The 26,143-nt window shown below is 37.5% G+C and overlaps 1 protein-coding gene across 2 annotated transcripts; it reads left to right on the top strand.

The window, feature by feature from the left end:
• Nucleotides 1-321: 321 nt before the first annotated feature.
• LOC127441041 (prostaglandin G/H synthase 2-like) lies at nucleotides 322-26,090 on the top strand. 2 transcript variants are annotated; one of them, XM_051698187.1, is made up of 12 exons: nucleotides 322-465; nucleotides 607-723; nucleotides 865-1,008; nucleotides 1,098-1,402; nucleotides 1,504-1,587; nucleotides 1,677-1,923; nucleotides 2,029-2,315; nucleotides 2,407-2,554; nucleotides 2,674-2,981; nucleotides 17,752-17,806; nucleotides 18,347-18,495; nucleotides 25,403-26,090. In XM_051698187.1, the coding sequence occupies exons 1-12, from the start codon at nucleotides 405-407 to the stop codon at nucleotides 25,919-25,921; spliced, it is 2,424 nt and encodes an 807-aa protein (XP_051554147.1). In that variant the 5' UTR covers nucleotides 322-404; the 3' UTR covers nucleotides 25,922-26,090. The 2 variants fall into 2 exon arrangements, with proteins under 2 accessions (XP_051554147.1, XP_051554146.1); XM_051698186.1 differs by lacking the exons at nucleotides 322-465; nucleotides 607-723; nucleotides 865-1,008; ... (4 more) ...; nucleotides 2,407-2,554; nucleotides 2,674-2,981 and adding an exon at nucleotides 16,437-16,580 and having other exon boundaries at nucleotides 17,740-17,806; nucleotides 25,403-25,973.
• The last annotated feature ends 53 nt before the right edge of the window (nucleotides 26,091-26,143 follow it).

The raw sequence follows: 26,143 nt of genomic DNA, 5'->3' as shown, positions 1-26,143 counted from the left end.
AGAAAATGAAATCAAAAGTACCTTTTACCCCAGGGAACCTTTAGCGCCATTGCACCCTAATTAAAACCGATATCTTTATTACATGTGTCTATAAATATACACATAATTAACCTTTATAAATATAGCTTTAATTTTTTGATGAATAAATTATGATTATTTATTTATTGCTTAACCATGCCAATTAATCTGTAGCTAAATTAACCGGAATATGAGTCCATATGAAATGTGCAATTTGTGGAAAAATACCGTCAAGCAGAGCTGTGACGTTTCTTATAAATTGCGCAAGAGTTTTTTGTAACAGTTAAAAGGCACAGACTCGTATCAAGGCGCACATTTTCCAGGCGCTCTCTCAGAGTACACAACTCTGCTTCGAAGTAAGACATATTCTAGAACACACTTCTGGAATGCATAGAGTCATTTGCCTGGTGCTACTGTCAAGTCTTTGGATCTTTCCCTGTGAAGGATGTAAGTAAACTGCTCTAAAAGTGAGAGTAGAGGTACCTAAGATATGTACATTGTTATGGTGTTTAATTGTTATCCTGTACCCAAATCGATCATGCCTGGAAATAATCTTCGCTTCTGTTTTCTTTTTGACTGTTATTCCAGACAACCCTTGCTGTGCACAACCTTGCCAAAACCAGGGTGTGTGTTTATCCAAGGGTGCTGATGCCTATGAATGTGATTGTACCAGGACAGGATATTATGGTGTGAACTGCACTACCCGTAAGTCTGGCCCTTGATTGTCTTTACATAGATGAAAACTGTGTTTGTTTATATATATATATATTCGACACAGTATGTGTAGAAAATGTTTGCACTCAAAACTTGTTTCTTTTTTTTTTTGTCTTTTTTTTTGCATTGCAGCTGAACTTTTCACATTCATCAAATCCACACTGAAACCAAGACCAAGCCTTGTGCATCACTTTTTAACACATTATAAATGGATCTGGGACATCATCAACAACATCTCTTATCTGAGAGACACCATAATGCGCTATATCCTGACATGTAAGTTGAATGATTCACATTAAGCACACAATTAAGAAAATAACAAAAGGTCAATACTATAAAATTATTTTCCATTTCTTGTTTTCCAGCAAGGTCACACCTGGTTGACAGTCCACCAACATACAATGCAGATTATGACTACAAAAGCTGGGAAGCGTACGCCAACCTGTCCTATTACACCCGCAGTCTTCCACCATTGCCCAAGAACTGCCCTGCACCTGATCTCCCTAATGCAAAGCAGGTGGTGGAGAAGGTGCTCTTGAGGAAACAGTTCATCCCTGATCCACAGAGGACCAGTCTTATGTTTGCTTTCTTTGCCCAGCATTTCAGTCACCAGTTCTTCAAGACTGACTTTAAAAAAGGACCAGCCTTCACTAAAGCTCTGGGTCATGGAGTAAGTGTCATTCACATTTAACTTGAAGGGGAAATTTTACATCCCCTCAAAGGTTTATGTGGAACTGCAGTGCAATTTCTAACAGTTCTGTAATGTTCCAGGTGGATTTGGGGCATATTTATGGGGAGACATTGGAGAGACAACACAAACTTCGCTTATTTAAAGATGGCAAGCTGAAGTATCAGGTATGGCGCTTTAATGAGATTAACTAACCTGTTGGTTCTACGGTCTTTAACAGGACATTTATTTCATGAAACATGTGATTGGTTCTTAGGTTGTAGATGGAGAGGTGTACCCTCCTCTAGTGAAGGATGTCCAGGTGGAGATGCATTACCCTCCTCACATCCCAGAGGAACAGAAATTTGCTGTGGGCCATGAGGCCTTCGGTTTGGTTCCAGGTTTGATGATGTATGCTACCATTTGGCTGCGTGAGCACAATCGTGTCTGTGAAATCATGAAGCAAGAACATCCTGATTGGGACGATGAGAGAATCTTCCAAACCACTCGACTCATCCTGATTGGTGAGTAAGATGGCATTGTCTGAAAAACACTCCTAATTCACTAAATATTGCGGATGTGATCCAGAAAGCAAGGGATTTGATTTTTCTCCTGCCTTTTTCACCCAGGTGAGACCATCAAAATTGTGATTGAGGACTATGTTCAGCACCTGAGTGGCTACCATTTCAAGCTCAAGTTTGACCCAGAGCTTCTCTTCAGTCAACGCTTCCAGTACCAGAATCGCATTGCGGCCGAATTCAACACTCTTTATCACTGGCATCCGCTGATGCCCGACAACTTTCAGATCCAGGATCAGGTCTATGGCCACCATCAGTTTGTATTTAACAACTCCATAGTGACAGAACATGGCATCAGCAACTTGGTGGAGTCCTTCACTAAGCAGAGGGCTGGACGGGTGAGTTACACTCATAGATAGAAAGGTGAACTATCTTTTAAATTAGTCTCCACATGGTAGACCTAATTTCGGCCCTTTTTTGTATTGATAGGTTTCTGGTGGATGGAACCTGCCAGTTGCAGTGCAGGGAGTAGCTGTTAAAGCTCTCGAGCATTCCAGAGCGATGCGCTACCAGTCTTTTAATGCTTACAGAAAACGTTTCAACATGAAGCCCTATTCCTCATTTGAGGAAATGACAGGTAAGATAAACAGTGAAACTGACAGTCTGAAATTGACAAACAGCTATGTTTACAATGGGAATATAATGAAAAATATGTGACCCTTGATTTATTCTTAATATTTCTGTGTGATAAAACAGGAGACAAGGGGCTAGCAGCTGAACTGGAGAAGCTGTATGGTCATATAGATGCAGTTGAGCTGTACCCCGGTCTTCTTGTGGAGAAGCCCAGACCCAATGCTGTCTTTGGGGAGACAATGGTGGAGATGGGAGCGCCCTACTCTCTCAAAGGCCTCATGGGAAATGCTATTTGTTCTCCTGAATACTGGATGCCCAGCACATTTGGTGGGAAAGTGGGATTTGACATTGTTAACACTGCCTCATTAAAGAAGCTGGTGTGCTTGAACATCAAAGGACCCTGTCCAATGGTTTCCTTTCAGGTGCCTGATGTGAAATATCAGAAAACAAGTTCAGAAAATGTCAATTCAAGCACCGTGCACTCCACGCAAAATAATATTAATCCAACTGTTGTCTTGAGAGAGCGGAGTTCAGAGCTCTAAATCATTGTCAAAGTTTTCACCGTGATACATGATTTAACAATTAAATTTCTATTTATTTGTTTATTTATTTGAATTATTTATTAATTTATGGAAAGTTGTTATTGATATACAGTATGTGTTATTTGACATTCTGTTGGCATTAAGTTTTGTACCATTAATACTTGAAAAAAAAGAAACCCCCTTGTTACGTTAGGTGTTCTCATGAAACCCTCTTATACTGAAAGGAGGGATATTTTTTAAAACAATTTTGAATGTATCTGTTTTTATACCAACAATGTTCTTTTCTCTGAATAAAATCATTTTGACTTTTTACATAAGTTTGGTATCATTTATTGCCGGTTACTCTTGACACACCACACAATACTTATGTATTCGACTTGCTTACTCAAATAAAACTTGATCTCTGGGGTCCCATGATAATTGTCAAAAGTTGTAAGCCCGGGTAAAATCTGTGCATAACTTTCAGATGATCCTAAAATCATTGTTCTACAGTCCTCTTATTCTTTGGATGGTGCTTTAGGCAGTGGTTCTCAACCATGGTGCCGGGGCCCATGGGGAGGTTTGGTGCTAAGCAAACTTCCTAGGGGGCCACAAGATGACTCAGAATCATTTAAAATAAGTTATATTAAAATACTATAACTTAATTAAAATGCTAAATGCAACTAGAAATCAAGATGGAGGCCCACAACTTATAAAATGACAGTTGCTGAAACTTCTGGAGTCACAAAATTATTTTTACAAATTAATTGCGATTAATTATTTTATGTATTGACACTACTAGTTTCCGGGGGAAGGGGGCATTCAAATATTGTCTTGGGCAATTGGGAGCCTTGGAGTCAAAAAGTTTGACAACTACTGGTTTAAGGTATAACCATTAAATAGTGAAAAATAGACAAAGCACAGATTCAAAATGTGCACCAGACATGACTTTGACCTGAAATAACAAATACTGTTAAGCGGCATTATTTTAAAGCTGAAAAAATACACAGCAAACTAAGCATGGTAACTTTCGGGAACGTGTTTCTGTTCAAAAGGGGCATTAAATATTTCCCATGGAAACTTTACTGGGAAAGTGGAAACTGGAACTGGAAGAAATATTAAAGAGAGCGAACAGTTAACTTTTCCCAGACAAAGTCCAAATACAGAAGACATTAAGTTCTCGAGACTGGAAACGATACACATTTTTTGGGTGTGTTTACATGCTCACCAATGGGTAACTATACAGATATAGATAACTACCAAAATCAGCTTATTCAAAAAAATCTGACAACGCAGGAAAACTGTGTTTACACGAGACTTGAAATAATCGGGTAATCTTTGATTTTGACTTGAAAACATAAACAGGCATTTGCCCAACACTTGTGCATGTTGAAGAATGCCAGTGAAGGTGTTAACATGCAACACCAAATCAGGTTAATGGGCAAAAATCTGCCAGTGTCAATCTTTTTTTGTGTTTACATGACCACACGCGTTGTCAGCACATTAAGTATAGTTGGTTAAGAACGTGCATGTAAACGCACTCATTGATTAAAAAAGGTAGTGTGCAACAACAGTCAGTTTAAAGTAGCTAGTCTTAGCCCTAGATGGCCAAACCACGAACCACCCACAGTCTGTGAATTAAAGTCTGATGCCTATTACAAAAATGGCAAGTGCTTTCTGAAATCACCAGTTCTAATCTGATTGGCTATCTTTACACAAGTTCTGGAAGTAAGAGGACACAGGTTTTTTTGATCAGTCTGCCTGGAAACAAAGTTGAGTTTACAAGCTACTGGGTTGATAGATACAATGAGCACATTTAACCTTGTGAAACCCCGCGAACACATGCATGGATGTGTACTTTGGCTTCACTATACACAAAGCATAATTTTAATTAATTTAAACTGACTGATCTCAGTTCAGAAGGCTCTGGGCTGTCAGTAAAGGGTTAATGTTTTGCCGTATGGAGTCATGTGACAAAACAACATGGTGCCGATCACAGCAGAGATGTCTTTGGGAGAAACGGCAACAAAACTACATCTGGTATGAAACATAATTACGTTTTTACATTAAAACCTGTTTGAGTGAAAAGACTGGAGTCTTCATCATTAGTTTTAGCAGATTGTTGAGTGAAATTTGAGTGATTTATCATGAAACACCACGCTACTAAACACAATGTACACTAATGTGTACTTTAGCGCTATTTTTCCTTTGAAATCCTTTTTCACACTGAGAATCAATGGGTTCATCCAAAAGCTGAAAATTGTTGCTTTCAGAGGCTATATGTGGAGTTAGGATGAAAATAAGGTGCATTTACTGTTCTGAGACCAGTGCAGACAGACAGCACACTGGGGGTTCAGTCATTCACTAAGTAAGGAGCAAGGGAGCATCCCAGGGTCGGATCTAGGGGGGTGCTGGGGTGGGCTTAACATGGTTGGCAGTGAATGTATGATGCTGGGCATTACTTTGAATCAGAATTATTTATGCTAATTTCTGATTGGTAAAATGCTTCAGCACTGGCTATCACTTGTTTGTTTGACAGTGCAACGACAGAACATTGAGATTTTTTTATTTATTTTTATTATTATTTTTTTTAAAATTTTTTTTTGACAAAGTAGAAAAAAAAAGAAAAGAAAAAAACATTGCAACATAAAAGTCAAATAATTTGTATTTGTATATTTTTTTTATTTGTCCTTTTCCCAATACACACTGCTTCAAAGCAGCTTTACAGAAAGTCAGCTGTAATGTCAATAACGTCTCAAAAACATTTGTAACCAACACTCCTGAACACATAATAAACATTTTGAGATATATATATATATATATATATATATATATATATATATATATATATATATATATATATATATGTATATATAAACACGTTCTGACTTTCTATAGCTTGGTATTATTTAAATTATCACAACTTAGAAAATGCACACAGCAGTCACGCTCGGGTCTCAGGAGGTTAAGGAAGAACTAATCACTGGATTTGCCAAAGATTTTCAGGTAAGTGGCATCAAATCTTTATTAGCTTTGGCCCACTGCAATGTACTAAAGATGTGTCTCAGCACACAAAGAATTAATTGGTGAAAAAGGGCTACAATTGTGCTGAGACAATCCTCTGGGTGTTACTGGGAGCGTTGCTAAAATAACGTTAGTCACAAGCATCAACAGGCCTTGCCAAAGCCACTGACAAATGTCTTATTCACTTGTGTGTGATGAGCCAAATGTCCTAACTGACAGTTGGAAAAGAGAGATGGATGTTTAGGAAAAAGGTAGAGAAGAGGTCATGTAAGTCATACAGGTCTTGATTTATACAGCTCATATAAAGGTGGAGAGGGAACACAAATCACTGATGTAATTTAGGTTCTGAAAGTCACTTGCTCCCTGCATGTGTGTTGTATAAGAAACAAGAAAGAGCAGGAAATTGGCAGATTAGAGAAGTCGGGCCTCCCACACTGCTTTTGCATTGTGATACCGGTCGGGCCATAGGAGATGGTAAACACGTCTGAACTGATGCTAAAATATCTGATAGGAGATGGTGTTTGTCAGTACATGCTTGGCACGATGGGGCCAGTGCCAGTGTACTGGAACATTCAAAAGCAACATGCCAACTTTCCATGTGATCACGTTGCAAGAATTGTGTAATTTTGTGATGATGAGATGAGTTTTTTAGATATGCAGGTGTGTACAGTAGTATGCAACTTTACATAGGCTACATTCCCAGACATACAACATTTGCCATGATGGCGTTGTCCTGTGTTCTTTGACCTATGTCCTACTAACAACAACCGCAAAAACAATTTACTCAAGTGTACAATTTGTAGGGTCTACAAGTATTTGAATCAAGTATTTGGATATGATAACAAACAGTTATCAGGGTATGTGCCTGTATCTGTATGCTAAAAGCATGTTTACATTGTGATTTACCCGACATGATATTTACTGATGTTACTTTAGTGCCTGAAGGCGTGAGCTCAGTCATACCCTCTACGACTCCTCGCCGCATCAATGGCAACATGGCAACAGACATTCCTTACAGCCCTCACACATACCCATTCAAACATAAACACAGTGTTGATAGTTTAGACAGTTTCACCAGAAACCACATTTACTACAATGCTCTGATTGTGCGAAGTATCATTCATAGACTCCTAGACTAGTGAAAATGTACACGTCATTCACTTTTGCATACATGCACACAACTACCACAACTATGGCAAAATGCTGACTGATGCCTCATTCAGCCGACACTAGATGACAAGCATTGACAGACCTGACATTGTACCGACAGTGCCCATCATTTAGATTTCAAAATGAACATCACTCACTGCACTGCTGTGTGTGTAGTATGTAGTAGAAAATGCTCGTTTCACTCAATTGGCATCACAGGACATCTGTGACAAACATTCAGACTAACATACCTAACATTCTGCCTTACATCACCTTTAATGTTAAAGAGCTTATTTTAGTAAATGCCAGCAAATAATTCTGTCTAGCTTCATCCTTTGATGGTCTTTGATGTCATGAGTATTGCACACTGTATGAGCTCAGACAATAACAGCAGCTTAGGTCAAAAACTACTGTATGACAGTTCTCTCAACCACACCAAGACAAACCCACAGCAACAAAAAACATGAAACAATAAAAAAAAAATTGTTTTTGTTAATCTGCATTCTGAAAGCAGGGCCGTAGCTAATGGGGTGAAAGGTGGTAATGATTCTAGGGGCCCACATGTCCAGGAGGGGCCCACAACTAATTTTAAACTGTATTTTTTTATATGAAAGGGGACCAAAGCAATATACAGTCAGGGGGCCCAGAATTCCATGCTACAACCTTGATTGAAAGTCATATTGATTTAAATTCCAAGTCATTCAATGGCATCATACTTTCAATCTGTCAAAGTATATGTATTTAAGAGTAAATTGTATGATGCTCACTTTTTTGTACATTAAAAATGTAATTCATATATATATATATATATATATATATATATATATATATATATATATATATATATATATATATATATAATGAATTGAGTACACCTTTTCTATGGTGAAAATATTTTCAATTTCTGAATTAAAATTAATTTTGATACAAAAAAAGCCCAATGACTGTAAAAGGATAAAACTCTTTATATATATATATATATATATATATATATATATATATATATATATATATATATATATATAAACAAAAAACATTATTAAGTAGTTTAAAAAAAAAAAAGTGAAGCAGTATTGTTTTAAAATAATTTTATAAAATTATAGTTAAAATTGTTTTGAAAATAATGATTAAGATGTGTACCCTCGTGGGGGCCTGGGTAAAAACAAGGTATTTTATTTGAAAGATCACATTTAGGATCATATTATGTCTGGATGGGGTAATTTTAAGGTGTGCTATTTATAGCTCTGCATTGGTTGCAATTGGTTTTCATTTATTACACTCAGAGGATCTAAGAAAATGTTTTTTTGTATGTGTTTAAACTTAAAACAAGGACTGGTGTTAATTTCAGAAAGTTTAATGTATGTAAATGAGCCTTGAAAAGGAACTGAAATATGAATTCAGTGGTGGCAATGACTGTCAGTATATGACCACTGGAAGAATCACTGTTTGTATACTAAATATTAATCAAAGGACCCCTGCACCTGTGTATACATCTTGTATTTGCTCATAAACATCTTCTTAATGAACTGTAAAAACAGTTAGAGTGAGATAAGTATATTATATAATCTGTTTAATTTTGTCACTATCTTGTTCAAGAATCATTAACAAATTCTCAGTTCATTGTTGGGATTTATGATCTGACTCAGGAGGAAAAGGTCTCAATATAATAAAAATGTGAGGGCAAATGTTTAAACATCTGAAGTACTGTGGACGTAGTGGAAGAGTGAGTGGGTGTGTTTAGTCCGGATGTGTTGGACATGTAAGGGTAAAGACAACAAGATTAATGTACTGTCACATTCCTTCAGCTCACAACCGGCACACATTTGTTTACTCTCTTAGGTAAGGCCTGTTGCTAGGGGACACAGGTCTATTTTTTTTTTTTTTTTAAGCGAGGCTTAAAACTCAGTCAATGCTCAGCTAAAAAATACCTCAAAGACCTAAAAAAACAGCACTGACCAAATTTCAGTGAAACACTTTATTGGACCTTTGCTCTACAGTTGTGAAAGTCTGGGAATTCCACTACACATTTGCTTCCTTTAGTTCACCAACTGCTTTCTCTCATCCTAAACCACCTTTCTCTCAGTGACTCATGCTATGCTGTGAATGTAATAACAGTAGGCTAAACCAGTGTTCAGCAAAGCTGCAGCAGACTGTATGATTCATTAAGCCTGGCAGTTTATGCATGTGGGGCAGGAACTCCTGAATTAGGGCACTGTCTCTGTCTATGTATTCTGGGGTAAGCTCTGTGCTTGGATGCATGCTGAGCAAAGCTTGGAATGGAAAATGTCTGTGTCTTCCATAGTCCAATGTTAATGAAAAAGATACAAAATGAGAATTCTGGCCACCTTTATAGAGATGATGATTATGTAGAGCCATCATACAGCTCTCATTTTTAAAAATGCTTTATTATTTATATATTCAATATAGTCCAAAATAAATAAATATATAAAGTCAGTGAGAGCAAATAGATGAAGTAATCAGGGAGCAAATAGGCAGCTAATATGCTCTAGATAAAACCACTCTTCACACCGATGCAATTGAACAGTTGAAAATGTTTGTTAGCAATCACTAACTGAAAGTGTTATATAAGAGAGTAGCTCATGCAGTGATTTTTCCAGCATTTCTGGGAAAGGGGAGATCACCTTCCAACATTTACTACAAAATGTTTAAAGTAATCATTAGGGAACCAAAAACACTTTGTACGTCATCATCTTTCCTCTGGCAATGAGTAAGATCCCAATAAAAAAAGACCAGCTTAGACAACTATGAATTCCCTTGCTGGTCTAAGCTGGTTTAAACTGGTCAGTGCTGGCTTGGTCTACAATAAAAAAAAAAAAAACGTTTGTCATATTGTGAATGTGAAAGTGAAAGTGGAGATTGATAGTAAAAAAATGACTTAAATATTGATCTATTTCTCACCTACACATATTATAACACTTCTGAAGACATGGATTTAACCACTGAAGTCGTATGGATTACTTTTATGCTTTAAGTTCTAGTCACCATTCACTTGCATTGTATGGACCTATAGAGCAGAAGAAAGAAAGTCATGCACATCTGGGATGGCATGAGGGTGAGTAAATGATGAGAGAATTTTCATTTTTGGGTGAATAATCCCTTTAAGGTAACAACTGCACAGTTTCTGTAGCTGGAAACAGCATAGCTCCAGAATATACCATTACCAGCAAAACTTAAATAAGGTCTTTGTAGTGAGGCTGGTTGACGAAGGAAGAATTCCTGATTAATACAATTAAGAAGGCTAATGGGGACACCAGCACACCAGCATCCAAAACACAACATATGCTGGTGAACAATGCTGGTGACCAGTGCAGGTCCTTTCAGTAGGAAGGTCACCAAAATATGAAGGCCATGAAACATACAATATATTTCTTTGTCAAAGTTTTTGAATAAAACTGAGTTAACTGCTGTTTTTTTACCCTTGCAAATACAATGGTGTAACTTCATTACATAGACGATATGATGGTTGCACAATGACAGACAGTTAGCTACACATTTTAAACAATAATGTATTTCATATGAATGTTTGAACATTCACAAAACATGAGTAAGAATGATGGCAATCACAATAGTGAGCAGGACGTTCTCTTTGGTACAAGAACATACAAAAAGATCCATCGCTTTGAATTTTGTCAGAACAAGACCAGGCTCCTTTAGAGATTAAACAAAGAGCTGGCATATTCCACATTGGCAGCTCAAAATTATAGCACAGATATTATTGCTCATTTGAGCAATGGAGTAACAATAAGTGCTTTAGTTGTACTTGCTGCCACATTAAACATTTGGCTACTGCCAAAACCAAATATCAACCTTTCTACTAGATTTTTAGGGATTTGATCATTGTCCATTGCCATTGAGTTCAGTCAAGAACAGCTCAGCATTTATTAAAGTCCAGTAGAGGAAGGAAATTTGATGGTTTACTCCACTCTAGACACTATTCCTCCACATAATGTAAAACAACTGACAGTCAATATTAAACAGCAATGGAACCCATGCAAATACATAATGATTGCTCAGATACTGCATGCACTGCTAATGTAATTACAAACACTCATGCACAGACACACACAACACTTGCTCGTTCACATCTCTGCTGCATCCCTCTAATTTTTACTGGCTCTGCAATATTTTTGTTTTGCAAACTGTAACAATGTTTCCATGGCAAACCAGAGTCCAACAATGGATAGTTGTTCACAGCACATCAGACTTGTTCAAACTTGAATCTGCGATTATCCATGACAGCACTGAGCCAGACTTTCGCTCTTAAATCCTGATGCAATGAATACCCAGCATTTTATACTAACTTTGACTCATAAAGCTGTTATATAAACATGCTAGATGGATTCAATAAGCATAAAGATCTCTGACTCCTAATGACTTTAATAGACAACAATGTTGTATTGTTGATTGGGAGGTGATCTTGTTATTGAAAGTGTAATTCTTTCAGAATATGAATAGCCATAAAATCTTTGTTTTTCATAATTGTCAATGGCCTTCAAATATGCTATGATCTGAGCAAGTGTACATAGCCCATTTATTATGTACACACAACAAATTGTGTTATGCTGGAAACTTTTACATACTTGTGATGTTGATCACTTTTTAATTTATCATTCAATTCCTTTTGATATAGATTGGTTGTCATATAAATGAAGAAACGCTTGCTAACTGATTTGGTCAAGATTGTGATGATTGTATCGGTATTACCTGTGAGTGATGTTTTCTATTACCTCTGATTTATATCATAAAGCATTCAATGTCTTTGGAATACAGTTCTTCCTATTAAAGGAACTTTGTGGTATTGTGATAATAGACAGCATGACTTGCACACAGCATTTGCAATATAGTGTTTTAATTTAAAAAGAACCTCAGATATGTTTAAACAGAATCCACTGGCACAGAGGCACACTTTTTTTTACGTTATTTTAGGGAACTCAGGTTCCCACTTAACAGGAGTTATGCCCTAGGGGACTGGCTTAGAGCATGGAACAAAGTGATTTAAAAAAAACTTCATTGATTCATTAAAAAACTTAATTCATCATCTTTTTTAACTCAGAAAATGGCTTGACTCATGTTATTCAAGTGCTGCAGACATCAATGTCAATCTTTTTAGATGGATTGATTTTTTAAATAGATCTTTTTATTTATTTATTTAATTTTATTTTTAACCGAACAACTTGCAAGTTGCATCTATTTTATTTTGGCAAGATATACAGTATGTACAAGACAAGTGGTCTAAAATCATATCTAAAATAAGAGATCACATTGATATAGAACCATACAATATAAGTCTCAAGTGGCAAAAAAAGGCATCATTTTTGTTATATCCAGTCCAAGAAATAATTTATGGAAATGTAACATCAGGGAACATCTGAGATGTAGTCAGAGGTTCACTCATGTAATCCTTTGCGTTATACACTGCACGAAAGCAAGCATTCTTGCCTGATGAAGATTGTTTAGACAGTCCAGCTTTGAGGTCACAAAGTGGTGAGCTGTGTTTAAAGCGTCATTTCCACAGCAGGTAATGATAAAACCATATGAGGTCAACACTGGACACACACATCACTTCTGTATGCAGGAACTAGAGGAAGTTTTTCTAATGGGTCTGTAGAAAGTGCGGAGATTTATGCTTCCTCAAACTTTCACTTCTTACGCAACATTCTTTATTTGAACTGTGCCAGGCACTGCAGTACTCCATGGGGGAAGGGAAAGTCAACTATATCTTTTTCAATGAATCACAGAGGACTTTTGTAAAGCAATATACTGATATAGAGTTATATTTTAAAGAACATGGAATTGCTTTGAAATCTTTACTTTAAAAAAAAAAAAGTTAGTCTGTAAAAGAATGGTCCATCTTCTCCTGTCATTTTGAAAGAATCTGAACCTTAGGTGTACCTACAGTATACTCTACAGTACACAATGTCATTAATATTGCCAAAATAAGCATCTAGATGACTGATATGTAATTTAAGCAGCTCATACACATTAAAATTGCTTTTCTGTTCTATTATGTTTTTCTTTATTTTGCGATGTTAGGTCAATCATAACATGTTGTGACAGGTTTCTTGCTACTTTGTCAAGGAGGAAGCAGGACCCGGGTAAACAATCCACGTAAGCTTTTTATTACACACACATTTTAGTCTAATACACTTTGTTTGCAACACACAAGACTCTGCTGTGTGCGTTTCTCTCTCTAAAGTCATCACTATAAATTTAGCTAGATATGTTTTATAGAGCATGCTAGTTTTACCCACTGAGTGTCCACCCTGTTATTGTCCACCCTGATGCAGCCCACCTAACCCAAGGAAATCTGAAAATGCTAAGTCATTCCACAACTCTCCAGTATTTTGTATTTGGACTGCAGTACCCATTTCAAATGCTTGTAGGTCAATCTTACATATAGCACCTTTAATGAACCCTCATTGTAAAGTGTTACCCATTAAATGTAACTTTCTTGTGCATATGGGTGTTTCTTTAACTTCGGTCCCAGGAACCTGAATGACTCAACTGCTGCCACAGTGCTGTTTAGAATGGTGAGGGGGGTCAGTGTTGGGATGTTCCTCCTAAAGTCCACAATCATCTCCACCGTTTTGAGCGTGTTCAGCTCAAGGTTGTTTTGACTGCACCAGACAGCCAGCTGCTTAAACTCCCTTCTGTATGCAGACTCATTGTCATCTCGGATGAGGCCGATGACAGTGGTGTCGTCTGCAAACTTCAGGAACTTGATAGAGGAGTCTTTGGTGATGCAGTCATTGGTGTAGAGGGAGAAGAGTAGTGGGGAGAGCACACATCCCTGGGGGGCACCAGTGCTGATTGTACACATGCTGGAAGTGAATTTCCCCTGTCTCACAAGCTGCTGCCTGTCCATCAGAAAGCTGGTAATCCACTGACAGATAGACGTGGGAACAGAGAGCTGGTGTAGTTTAGTCTGGAGAATAGCTGGGATGATGGTGTTGAAAGCTGAACTGAAGTCCACAAAAAGGATCCTTGCAAATGTCCCTGGTCTGTCCAGATGTTGCAGGATATGATGCAATCCCATGTTGACTGCATCCTCCACAGACCTGTTTGCTCAATAAGCAAATTGAAGGGGATCTAGAAAGGGTCCAGTGATGTCCTTCAGGTGGGCCAACACCAGTCTCTCAAATGATTTCATGACCACAGTCGTCAGGGCGACAGGTCTGTAGTCATTAAGTCCTGTGATTTTTGGTTTCTTTGGGACAGGAATGATGATTGAGCATTTGAAGCAGCATGTGACTTTATACTGCTCCAGTGATCTATTGAAGATCAGTGTGAAGATGGGGGCCAGCTGATTAGTACAGGATCTAAGACATGTGGGTGAAACACCATCTGGGCTCTGTGCTTTCCTTATCTTTTGTTTTCGTAAGACATGGGACACCTCTTCTTCACAGATCTTAAGTGCAGGTTGAGTAGCAGGAGGGGGGAGGAGGGAGGTTGCAGGAGGTGTTGGTGTTTGTGTGAAGTGAAGGTCAGGGCTGGTGTGGGGTGTGAGATTGGGCCTTTCAAATCTACAGAAGAACACATTCAGGTCGTCAGCCAGTTGTTAACTTGTTTTTCAGCTTCTCAGAGTATCTTCTTTTAGAAACTCTGATTTCCTTATTCAGTGTGCTCCTGGCCTGATTGTACAAGACTTAATATTATTGTCAATAATAAAATTTCACCTTCACAACAGTGCCCTTAATAAAAGCTGCTGAGCTAATAATTACAGAATTATCAAAGCATAAGAAGTGAAACCATGCGTAATGCTATGCAGTCTCCACCCCTCAGTGAAGTGTGTTAATACAAGGCGTGTTAACAGCCCAGAAATTATCCAAAAGAATGACTGTGCACACAGCTGGTTGGCAGATTGCCCTGCACAGATAGCTGGATAAATATGTGGGTTTGCTGATATAACACCAATAGCTGTAGGAGTGGTGAGAAATCTCTCTCTGCTCTCCTCTCACACCATCATGAGTACTCCAGAATGAGTTTCCAAATCCTTATGGCCCATTTTACAACCATCTAGTGATGACTGAGAGATTAGAGAAATCTCTACACTAAAAACCAATCACCAAACATCCATGCTAATGTTTAGTTTTTCTTGACAAATTTACTCTTTGTTGTTCCTTGTAGAATTTGGAAAAATATAAAGTGAGACGGAATGCAGATGAGAAAAGGCAAATGCCCAGAGGAGAGGGCATGTAGTAACATGTTCGAATTGCCTTCACAACTCATGAACGGACAGGTTGTGAGATCAGTGTGTACCTTCAGTCACTCTAAACAAAGTGTAAAGTCACAATGCATCAGCTTTAGGACTTGACATGTAAAGGCAGGCCCAACTATTACACCAGATCTAATTGCACAAAAATAAAACAACATGAACATATACCTAGGTTAAAATAAAGTTTGTAATGTTGGCACCACTAGCATCACAAACAGAATTGCAAAAATAATAATTGTTTTTAAATAGCTTTTCTACACACTTCCCTATCTGCCATTGGTTGGGATGCTCACCACTGAGCCTCAGTGTTTACATTTTTCAGAGGAATGATTATACCTCACATAGAACATTTATGAGTAAGCAAATACAAATAAGGTATGGTAAAGGTATTATTTTTCTTTTGCTTTATAAAACGTTCTAAAAGCCGTACATATGTCTTTCAAGTTACTTGTAGGGTCCTCATATGTTTATAAAAGTTTCACTGCTGTTCACGTCACTACTCATAAATCAGCAATAGTGACATTAAAAAATATTTTAAGAGTTAGGCATTTTAATTTCATAACAAGATTGCATCAAATTGAATTGAATTAATTACTTAATAAAAATATATATATTTTAAGTTTTATTTAATTATATTTAGTTAAACATTACACTTAATTTGATGAAATTTTGTTATGAAATTGAAATGCGTAATCTTAAAAAATGCTCAAATATATATATATATATATATATATATATATATATATATATATATATATACTGTATATATATTTAAATATATATATATATATATATATATATATATATATATATATATTTAAATATAATATTATAAATAATAAACATATATAAATATACTATTTTAAATGTTAAATTTTTCATTATTTATAGGGGCATCTCCAAAAATTCAGCCTGCTCATTTCTCTCAGTGCTCGTGATGAAGACAGACAGGTTTAATTCCTCTGCAGTAATCCTATTACATGACACCAAATTATTATTGAGATAACCAGTAACCATGATGCAATTGAGTCCCACTGCAATTGAGACAGTAAACTGATAACAGAGCACGACAAAGACAGATAGTGACAGCAAGCAGTCAGGTAAGCATGATATTTATCTGACCATTCGGCTTCTGGGACTGTTACTTCAACTATTATTAAGCATTATATGCAAGATACACAAAAACATATGCATTTAGACAAAATAGCTGTTTTTGAATGTTTCCACACTATAGAGGGCCTTGTTCTACTACTAAAACTCTTTGCTGCCATAGTATTGTGACACTTGTAACAAGGGGCGTTAATTTAGTAAGGAATATAGTTCACCTAAAAATGTTTACTTGTGAGTCAACACAATACAGTAGGTGTGAAACATGCTTAAGACATATGTGGAGGGCTTAGACTTAGACAGATCTACCCCAGTGCATGAACTGTGCAACTAGCATTAAATACAACTTAACTCAAACTTTATGTGAAATTTTGAGTTTTAATTGTTTTGCCATGAGTTCACAATCATGTGAAGGGTGTGAAACTTTTGACTGAAAACATTGAGGGATGACAATGCGAACTGTATGGTGCCAGAATGAACAAGCTTATTTCTGACATATTTCTGTTTGAGTCTAATGTTTTATCTGACACAATCAGCACAATTCTGTGGTAACAAGCTAACCCTCTGCTCAGAAGTACATTGTGCAGCATGAGAAATGGCTCTGAGAAATGTAGTCTGTGGTTTGTTGAGACTGTGGTGTTATTAATTGCATGCACCAAAAAGTATTTGAACACTTTTGGACACGTAATCGACACTTAAAAATACAAGAACATCTATTCTAGCCAAACCCGTTACTCAATATAATCTGACTGTAATCTAATCCATCACCTATACCAAAGTAATCTGCTAATTCCACTTTAACCTAAATAATTGTAACAGACTCTGACAGTGTCAACATCTCATGCAACACAATCAACTTTGTATGCTAGATTATACCAGAATAGTAATGCCAACGTAACCCAACATAAGCACAAAACTTCCCAGCTGTCTCTCGTGTTGTCTGGCTAAAGCAAAGTGATGGTTCTCATATTTGCATGGATTTCTTAGATCTTAGGAGGAAGATGCACAAAATGGGCATATTCTGATAGACTATTAACTTCCTTTTATTTGTACTTCCTTGCCTGCTCTTTCTGGAAATTCAATCTCAAGTACAGAAAAATGAACTAATAAAGCCAAAAAAAGGCTTTTAGTATCTGTCATTTATATCATCAGGTCTCTAAAGAGGATTCCAGGAAAATCATGTCAACTGAGAATGAGGAACTACCAGCAACAAAAACAGGTTTGAAAAAAGTTGAAACAGGTTTAAATCATTGCCTTAATTGATATTAATACAACCACCCTCTTCAAAAATACACTGTCCAGCAGTGAATTCATAATCTGAGGAAGATACACCCCATAGAGATTGCAAAAAATATCTGAGTAACATTAGTTAATTTTCTACAGTAATGTGAGGCAATACTGGGGTTATCCAGTATTAAAGGCTGTATTATAGATTTGGAAACTGAATTAAAGAAAGAAATACCTGCAATTACTCATACCAGCTATCAACCATTTCAGTGTCTTGCTGAACTAACTTTACAATAAAAGTGAAAAAAGGCATAGATTCCAAGCCATTCAAAGGACTAACATCAGTCATTTTTTCATAGTGCATGAATTTCAGATTAATCTGGGGGTCCACATAGTGCATGCATTTCAAACTGCATTGATAATAAACTCAAATGATCCATTTAGTAGATTGAAATGTTGATTTAATAATTAGATGACAGAAAAGTCTTAAATTGCACAATATCACGGCTGCAAAACTTTTTGTCCATCTAAGGGCCCAAAGGGGTAATCCATGACTGGAGGAAGTTCAAACTGGAGAGCGAAGACTCTCAAAGCATCCCTCCAGACAAGAGAGAACTTCTCAGACAGATGTCTAACCCCAAATCTAACAATGATGACAGACAGGAAAAACCCACTCGCAAGGTAAACAGGAAAAATTCCCCAGCTCACATTCTATCATTACACAAATTCTACAACACAATTACAGTAGGATTCAGAGGAAGCCACTTTAATTCCAGATGTACGAAGCATCACTTTGTTTTCATAAAATATCAAAGAAATGTAATCATCCTGCAAACTGCATACACCTCATTTCATGCCTGAGCTAACATATACTACCAATGAAAAGTCTGGAATCAATAGGTGTCTCATTCTTTATCATTACTATTTTCCACATTTTAAAATAATAGTAAAGTCATCAAAACTAAGAAATAACACAAATGAAAATTTTGGATTTATGTTGTGCCAAAAAATGTTATATCAGTCTTATATTTTAGCTTCATCAAAGTAGCCACCCTTTGCCTATAGAACAGCTCTACAATCTGGGCATTCTTTTAAACAACTTTATGAGGCGCCACCTGATATGCTTTTTAAATAGTATTGAAGATATTCCCATGCATGCTGGGCTTATGTTGGCTGCTTGTTCCTCACTATCTGGTCCGGCTCATCCATTTAAATCATGTGTTACTTTTGTAAAGTTCAAATGTTGGCACAATTTTAATTTATCTACAAAAATGTCAAGACTTTGTAAGCCTGTAGATAAAAAAAGGTCTTTAAAGGAATAGTTCACCCAAAAATGAAACAATTACTCACCCTTTTGCCATCCCAGATATGCATGACTTTTTTCTTCTGCAGAACACAAATTAAGATTTTTGGAAAAATATCTCAGCTCTGTTGATCCTCACAATGGTTGCTGACTGCACGCTGTACAAGTGTATTTAGCCTGCTTAGCATTGCTTATTCTTATTCTCATACGTTTGTCTTTTTATCCTTTGTAATTTTACCGCGTGTTTCAGGTTTTTCCACTTTTCTACTGTTTCATCTGTGTGTATTTTACCTGTTGCTGCTGGCGCCAAGCTCGAGTCTGTGTTTGAAGCCTGCTAGCTTTTTTAGCATCGCTTATCCATCTGTTTTCAGCCTTTAATCCTTAACATCTGCCATTTTTCAGCGCGCATTGGGTTTTCCCCCGCATTATTCTCTTATCGCGATTCAACTGCGTGCATTTTCCACATGAATCCGCTTTATATTTTTATCGCTATTAAACTGCGAGCATTTAACAGCGCACACCCGTTTTTCTCCTCTGTGTTACACGGATTATTGCATCCATCTCAAAGCACCGCTTATCAAGAACAACCATGACAACAAACAATTGTGTGAGGGATTCACATCGATCTCAAACCCTCACCACTCAGGAACAACCAACAACAACAACAACAACCAACTACGGTAAGTCATGGCATCCACTCATGCTATTTCTTCCTACATTGCATGTCACATGTTTACAATAGCCTCTTCCGTCAGCAGTGAGGGATTCACATGTGATAAATGTAAGGAATTAGTCAGGCTGACGGAGAAGGTTCATGAGTTAGAAGCACGCATCTGAACGCTAGTGGAGCTCAGTGAGAAAAAGAAGCCGGTAGATACTGTTTCGGATGCAGGCAGTACAGAGAGCAACACACACACTTTGGTTCCGGCTGTAGAGCCCCCGCAGCAGGGCGTTTGGGTGACGTCTCAGCGGCATACTCGCTCAGCAAAGCGACACCACTCTCCCGTTCCTGTTAGGGTTTCCAATCGATTCTACCCACTCAGTGAAGCACCCACTGAGAATCATGTTGAAAGAGCCCTAATAATTGGTGATTCTATTGTAAGGAACGTGGAAATAGAGACTCCAGCCACTATTGTTAAATGCATTTTGGGTGCCAGAGCATCTGACATCAAATCAAATTTACAAGTGCTGGTTAATGCTAAACGTAGATTTTCTAAAATTGTTATTCATGTCGGCACTAATGATGTCCGGCTTCGCCAGTCGGAAATCACTAGAGATAATGTTAAAGAGGTGTGTCAATTTGCAAAAACGATGACACTGTAATATGCTCTGGCCCCCTCCCTGCTCGTCGTGGTGACGAGGTTTATAGTAGATTAGTGTCACTGAATGGCTGGATGTCTGGAAAACAGAATAGGATTTATAGACATTTGGAAGACTTTTTTGGGGTAGACCTGACCTGCTAAAGAGAGACGGACTCCATCCCTCCAGGGAAGGTGCCGCTCTCTTCTCTAGTAATTTGGCTCATAGTCTTAATAGTGATAGTATTTGACTAACTGGGGCCCAGGTCAAGAAGCAGACAAACTGGTTAATCCGAACGTCTGCTAGCTGCCTTGAGATGTCACACAGGTCACATAAACTACAACACATAGAGACTGTATCACCTAGATATCATATAGAGACTGTGTCTGTTCCCCAGACTACCAAACACAAAACCCTCACTAAATCATTTAGAATTTTTTTTATTAAGGTCAAACTTGAACAAAACAAACAAATTAAAGATAAACACCATATAAAGATAGGGCTACTAAACATTAGAGCTCTTTCTAACAAAGCACTAATTGTAAATGAAATTATTACAGATCATAGTTTGGATGCGCTCTGTTTGACTGAAACCTGGCTTAAACTGGATGAATACATTAGTTTAAATGAATCTTCTCCCCTAGGTTATTGTTATAAACATGACCCTCGTCTGAAGGGTTGAGGAGGAGGTGTTGCTAAAATTTACAGTGAAGTTTTTGGTGTTACTCAGAGGACAGGATATAAATGTAAGTCTTTTGAACTAATAATGCTTAATGTGACACCGTCAGATATAGATATAAATTTTTAAAAAACTCTGTCGTCTTTTACCCTTGCTACGGTATATAGATCACCCGGGTCTTATTCTGATTTCCTTGGTGAATTTGCAAATTATTTATCAGATCTTGCAGTTACTGTAGATAGAGCTTTAATTGTTGGTGACTTCAACATTCACATAGATAATGAAAATGACACACTGGGATTAGCATTTATTGATATTCTCAATTCTCTTGTAGTCAGACAAAATGTGACAGGACCAACTCATCGCCATAATCATATGCTAGATTTAATTCTGTCATATGGAGTTGATTTTGATACTATAGAAATTCTGCTGCAGAGCGATGACATCTCGGATCATTACCTCATCTCTTGTTTGCTGCGATCAGCTAATGTTAGTCAATCTATACCAAGCTATCGCTCAGGTCGAACTATTCTTTCGACCACTAAAGATAGCTTCACTAACAATCTTCCAGATCTATCTCATACACTCAGTAAACCCCAAAGCCTAGAAGAAATTGATGAAATAACAGAACATATAAATACAGTCTTCTTTAGTACTCTTGATAGTGTCGCCCCCTTAGATTAAAGAAAATTAAAGAAAAAAGCCCTGCAGCATTGTAAAATGATCACACTCATGCTCACAAGAGAGCAGCTCAGAAAATGGAGAGCAAGTGGAAGAATACAAAATTAGTGGTATTTCGCGGTGCATGGAAGGATAGTGTCTGTAGCTACAGACAGGCACTAAAAGCTGCCAGGTCAGCATATTTTAGCAAACTCATAGAAAATAACCACAACAATCCTAAGTGTTTATTCAGTACTGTGGCTAAATTGGTTCGGAATAAATCATTGACTAAACCAGATATTCCGTCACAGCACAATAGTAATGAATTCATGAATTTCTTTACAGATAAAATTGAAATAATCAGAAATAAAATTGGAATAATGCAATCATCTGTCACAGTACCTCAGAAAACAGTGTCTCATAATTTTCCTCACGTGCAACTTCAATCCTTCGCTGTCATAGCTCATGAAGAGCTAACAAATCTTATCGAAACATCAAAAGCCACAACATGTATGTTAGATACAATACCAACTAAGCTCTTAAAAGAGATATTCCCTGTAATTTCAGAACCTCTTCTTAATATGATTAACTCCTCGCTATCCTTAGGACATGTCCCAAGAAACTTTAAAATGGAAGTTATCAAACCACTTATTAAGAAGCCACAACTTGATCCTGGAGAATTGGCTAATTATAGACCGATTTCAAATCTCCCGTTTATGTCGAAAATATTAGAAAAGGTTGTGTCCTCCCAAATATGTTCATTTCTACAGAGAAATAGTATATATGAACAATTTCAGTCAGGCCTCATCACAGTACAGAGACTGAACTTATCATAGTTACAAATTACTTGCTCTTATCATCTGATCGCGGCTGCATTTCTCTTCTATTGCTTTTAGATCTTAGTGTTGCCTTCGACACGACAGATCACAACATTCTCTTGAATAGGATGGAGAATTATGTTGGCATTTGTGGAGTTGCATTAGCATGGTTTAGGTCCTATTTAGCAGACCGCTACCACTTTGTCTATGTAAATGAGGAATAGTCAAACCAAACAAAAGTAAAGTATGGAGTGCCACAGGGATCAGATTTAGGGTCTTTGCTTTTCTCCTTGTATATGCTTCCCCTGGGAGATGTTATCAGGAATTGTGGAATAAGTTTCCACTGTTATGCCGACGATACCCAACTTTATATTTCTTCAAAACCTGATGAGATTTCACAATTCTCCAAATTAGCAGAGTGTATCAATGAAATAAAAGATTGGATGGCCAGAAATTTCCTTCTACTCAATTCCGACAAAACAGAGGTATTAATTATTGGACCAAAAACCTCTAAAATATAATTTAACTCTCGATGGATGTACTGTTACATCATCTCAACTGCGAAGAACTTAGGTGTTATATTTGATATCAATCTGTCCTTTGAAAATCAATGTTTGTAGAACAGTATTCTTCCACCTAAGAAATATTGCTAAGTTACGACACATGCTCTCTGTTGCTGATGCCAAAAAACTAATTAATGCGTTCATGACCTCAAGATTAGATTACTGTAATGCATTACTGGGAGGATGTCCAGCAAGATCAATAAATAAACTTCAATTGGTTAAAAATGCAGCAGCCAGAGTGCTGATGAGAACCAAGAAATATGATCATATTAGCCCAATTTTATCGTTGTTATATTGGCTACCTGTTACACTTCATATTCATTTTTAAATTCTGTTAACTACGTACAAAGCTTTGTATGGTCTAGCTCCGCAGTACTTAAGTGACCTTCTACCACACTATATTCCATCACGTTCATTACGATCACAAAGCCTGTTAATAGTTCCTAGAATATCAAAATCCACAAAAGGAGGTAGATCCTTTTCATATTTGGCTCCTAAACTATGGAATCATAGTTCGAGATGCAGACACACTCACTCAGTTTAAGTCTAGACTAAAGACTCATCTATTTAGCCAGGCATACACCTAATTTATCCTTCAACTCACAATTAGGCTGCTTTAGTTAGGTCTGCTGGAACCAGAAACAGTGATCATGATCTATAACTCTGCAATAAATTGAATGGCATCTATGCTAATATTATTTTATTTGTTTCCCTGTCTCAACCTCAGGACTCCTGTCCTGAGGTCACCAGAACCGGCAAGATCCAGCTCCGTTCCTGCTTGGTGTTGGAATCCACTGCTACGTGTCATTGTGTGATGATGACTAATAGCAGCCAGTGCCAGCCAAACATCACTTCAGTCTACTACGATGGACTTCAGAGGATGAACTGATGCCAACTCCAACCATGAGACATGGGATACTTCATATGCCACTGCCAGAACCTTGGATTTAGGATGGACCTCACCGAAATTACCGGCCATGTTGAACTGCGATGCACCTAACCGATCTCTGCCTACATCACCTCGGTCTAATGATGGACTACACTCTTGAAATGGAATACATAGACTATCAATTAATTGCCAACAAAACCCTTCATCAGCCAACTAACAAGGACAACTGCATCTATGTGAACTTCTGCAGTTAATCCAGGATGAACTTCAAAGACATTAGTCATTAATCTTACAGTTCACACAAAATCTTTGTTTAAACACTGACCCTTAACACTTACTTAGTTTAATAATTTTAAACCATAACTTGCACTATACATAAGTAATATTGGCATTATATTCATGATGTTAGTCAGAGGGGAACTGGCCCCCACAGTGAGCCTGGTCTCTCCCAAGGTTATTTTTCTCCATTAACCAACATCTTATGGTGTTTTGTGTTCCTTGCCACAGTCGCATTTGGCTTGCTCACTGGGGTTATAAATACAATTATTATTTAATTACTTATTTTTAAACAATTCACAATCATATTTTATCAAACTACACAAAGATGACTCTAAGACATTATAGATATTACAGTTTTATCTTCTGTTAATGCCTGATCTTCTGTAAACCTGCTTTGAAACGATGTGTGTTGTGAAAGGCGCTATACAAATAAAAATGACTTGACTTGACAACGCAAGTGAATGGTGACCAGGACTCATAAGGTACAAAAAGGACATAGAGGCAGCATACAAGTAGTCCATATGACTCCAGTTGTTTAATCCATCTCTTCTGAAGAGATATGATAAGTGTGGGTGAGAAACAGATCAATATTGAAGTCCTTTTTTTTTTTTTTACTGTAAATCTATACTTTCACTTTCAGCCACCTACTGGTTGGGGCTGGTCAAAGGTGGAGATTTATAGTAAAAAAGGACTTACAAATTGATCTGTTTCTTGACCCTCACCTACCATATCACTTCTGAAGACATGGATTTACCCACTGTAGTCGTGTGGGTTACTTTTATGCTGCCTTTATGTCCTTTTTGGACCTTCTGAGCTTTGGACACCATTCATTTGCATTGTATGGCCCAACAGAGCTGAAATATTCTTCTAAAAATATTTAAAAATCTTCTTCTAAAAAAGTTTGTGTTCTGCAGAAGAAAGAAAGTTATACACATCTGGGATTGCATGAGGGTGAGTAAATGATGAGAGAATTTTCATTTTTGGGTGAACTATCCCTTTAAGATCATGAGAACCAAATTTAGTCAAGAGAGTCCAAACTTTTGACTTGTAGTGATAGGCGCTGTTTATTGAAATGGTGTTGTGTTTGCCCACATGCAGATGAGTGTTCAGGAATACGAGATAATCCAAGAGGACGACGAGAGGTGTCTTTGTAAGTATCGCAAGCAATGTATGCAGGAGATGCATGAGTGCCTGAGCTTCGGGCAAAAGTTTGATGCCATATTTGAGTTGGATAGTGGCGAGGCCTTCCTGGATGTCATAGAGAAAGAGCATCACTTAACCCTCGTGGTGGTGCACATCTACGATGACGAGATTAAAGGTTGTGACGCACTCAACAACTGCCTGACCTGCCTGGCAGCAGAGTATTCCAGCGTCAAATTCTGCCGAATTCAGGCCTCTGTCACAGGGGCTGGTGAGCGCTTTTCAGGCGATGTTCTGCCCGCCCTGCTGGTGTACAAGGCCGGAGAGCTGCTGGGCAACTTCCTGTGCATTACAAAGCACCTGAGTGAGGAGTTCTTTGCCAGTGACGTGGAAAACTTCCTAAATGAGTATGGTCTTCTACCAGAAAAAGAGTTTGCAGCCTGTCCCGATGAAGAAGAGAATGCTGATGTGGAATGATCAAGGTGAAAGTGAATTACGTTTGCCAAACAATGAGGGCTGTCAGACTTGTTTCAGAGATAAATCCAGTAATGACGCCAGGAAGTCTAATGGGCCATGACTCCAACAATAACCCCCTTACCCACGCATGCACACCTTAAGGCACTTACTCACATTCAGCAAGATGCACAGCAGTTGACATACGTCATAGTGTTATCAGAGGCTCACAGTCATGCTCATTTT

The sequence above is a fragment of the Myxocyprinus asiaticus genome, chromosome 5 (genome assembly GCF_019703515.2).
Source record: "Myxocyprinus asiaticus isolate MX2 ecotype Aquarium Trade chromosome 5, UBuf_Myxa_2, whole genome shotgun sequence".
Classification (NCBI taxonomy): Eukaryota; Metazoa; Chordata; class Actinopteri; order Cypriniformes; family Catostomidae; genus Myxocyprinus; species Myxocyprinus asiaticus.
This window is presented reverse-complemented; position numbering and strand designations above follow the sequence as displayed.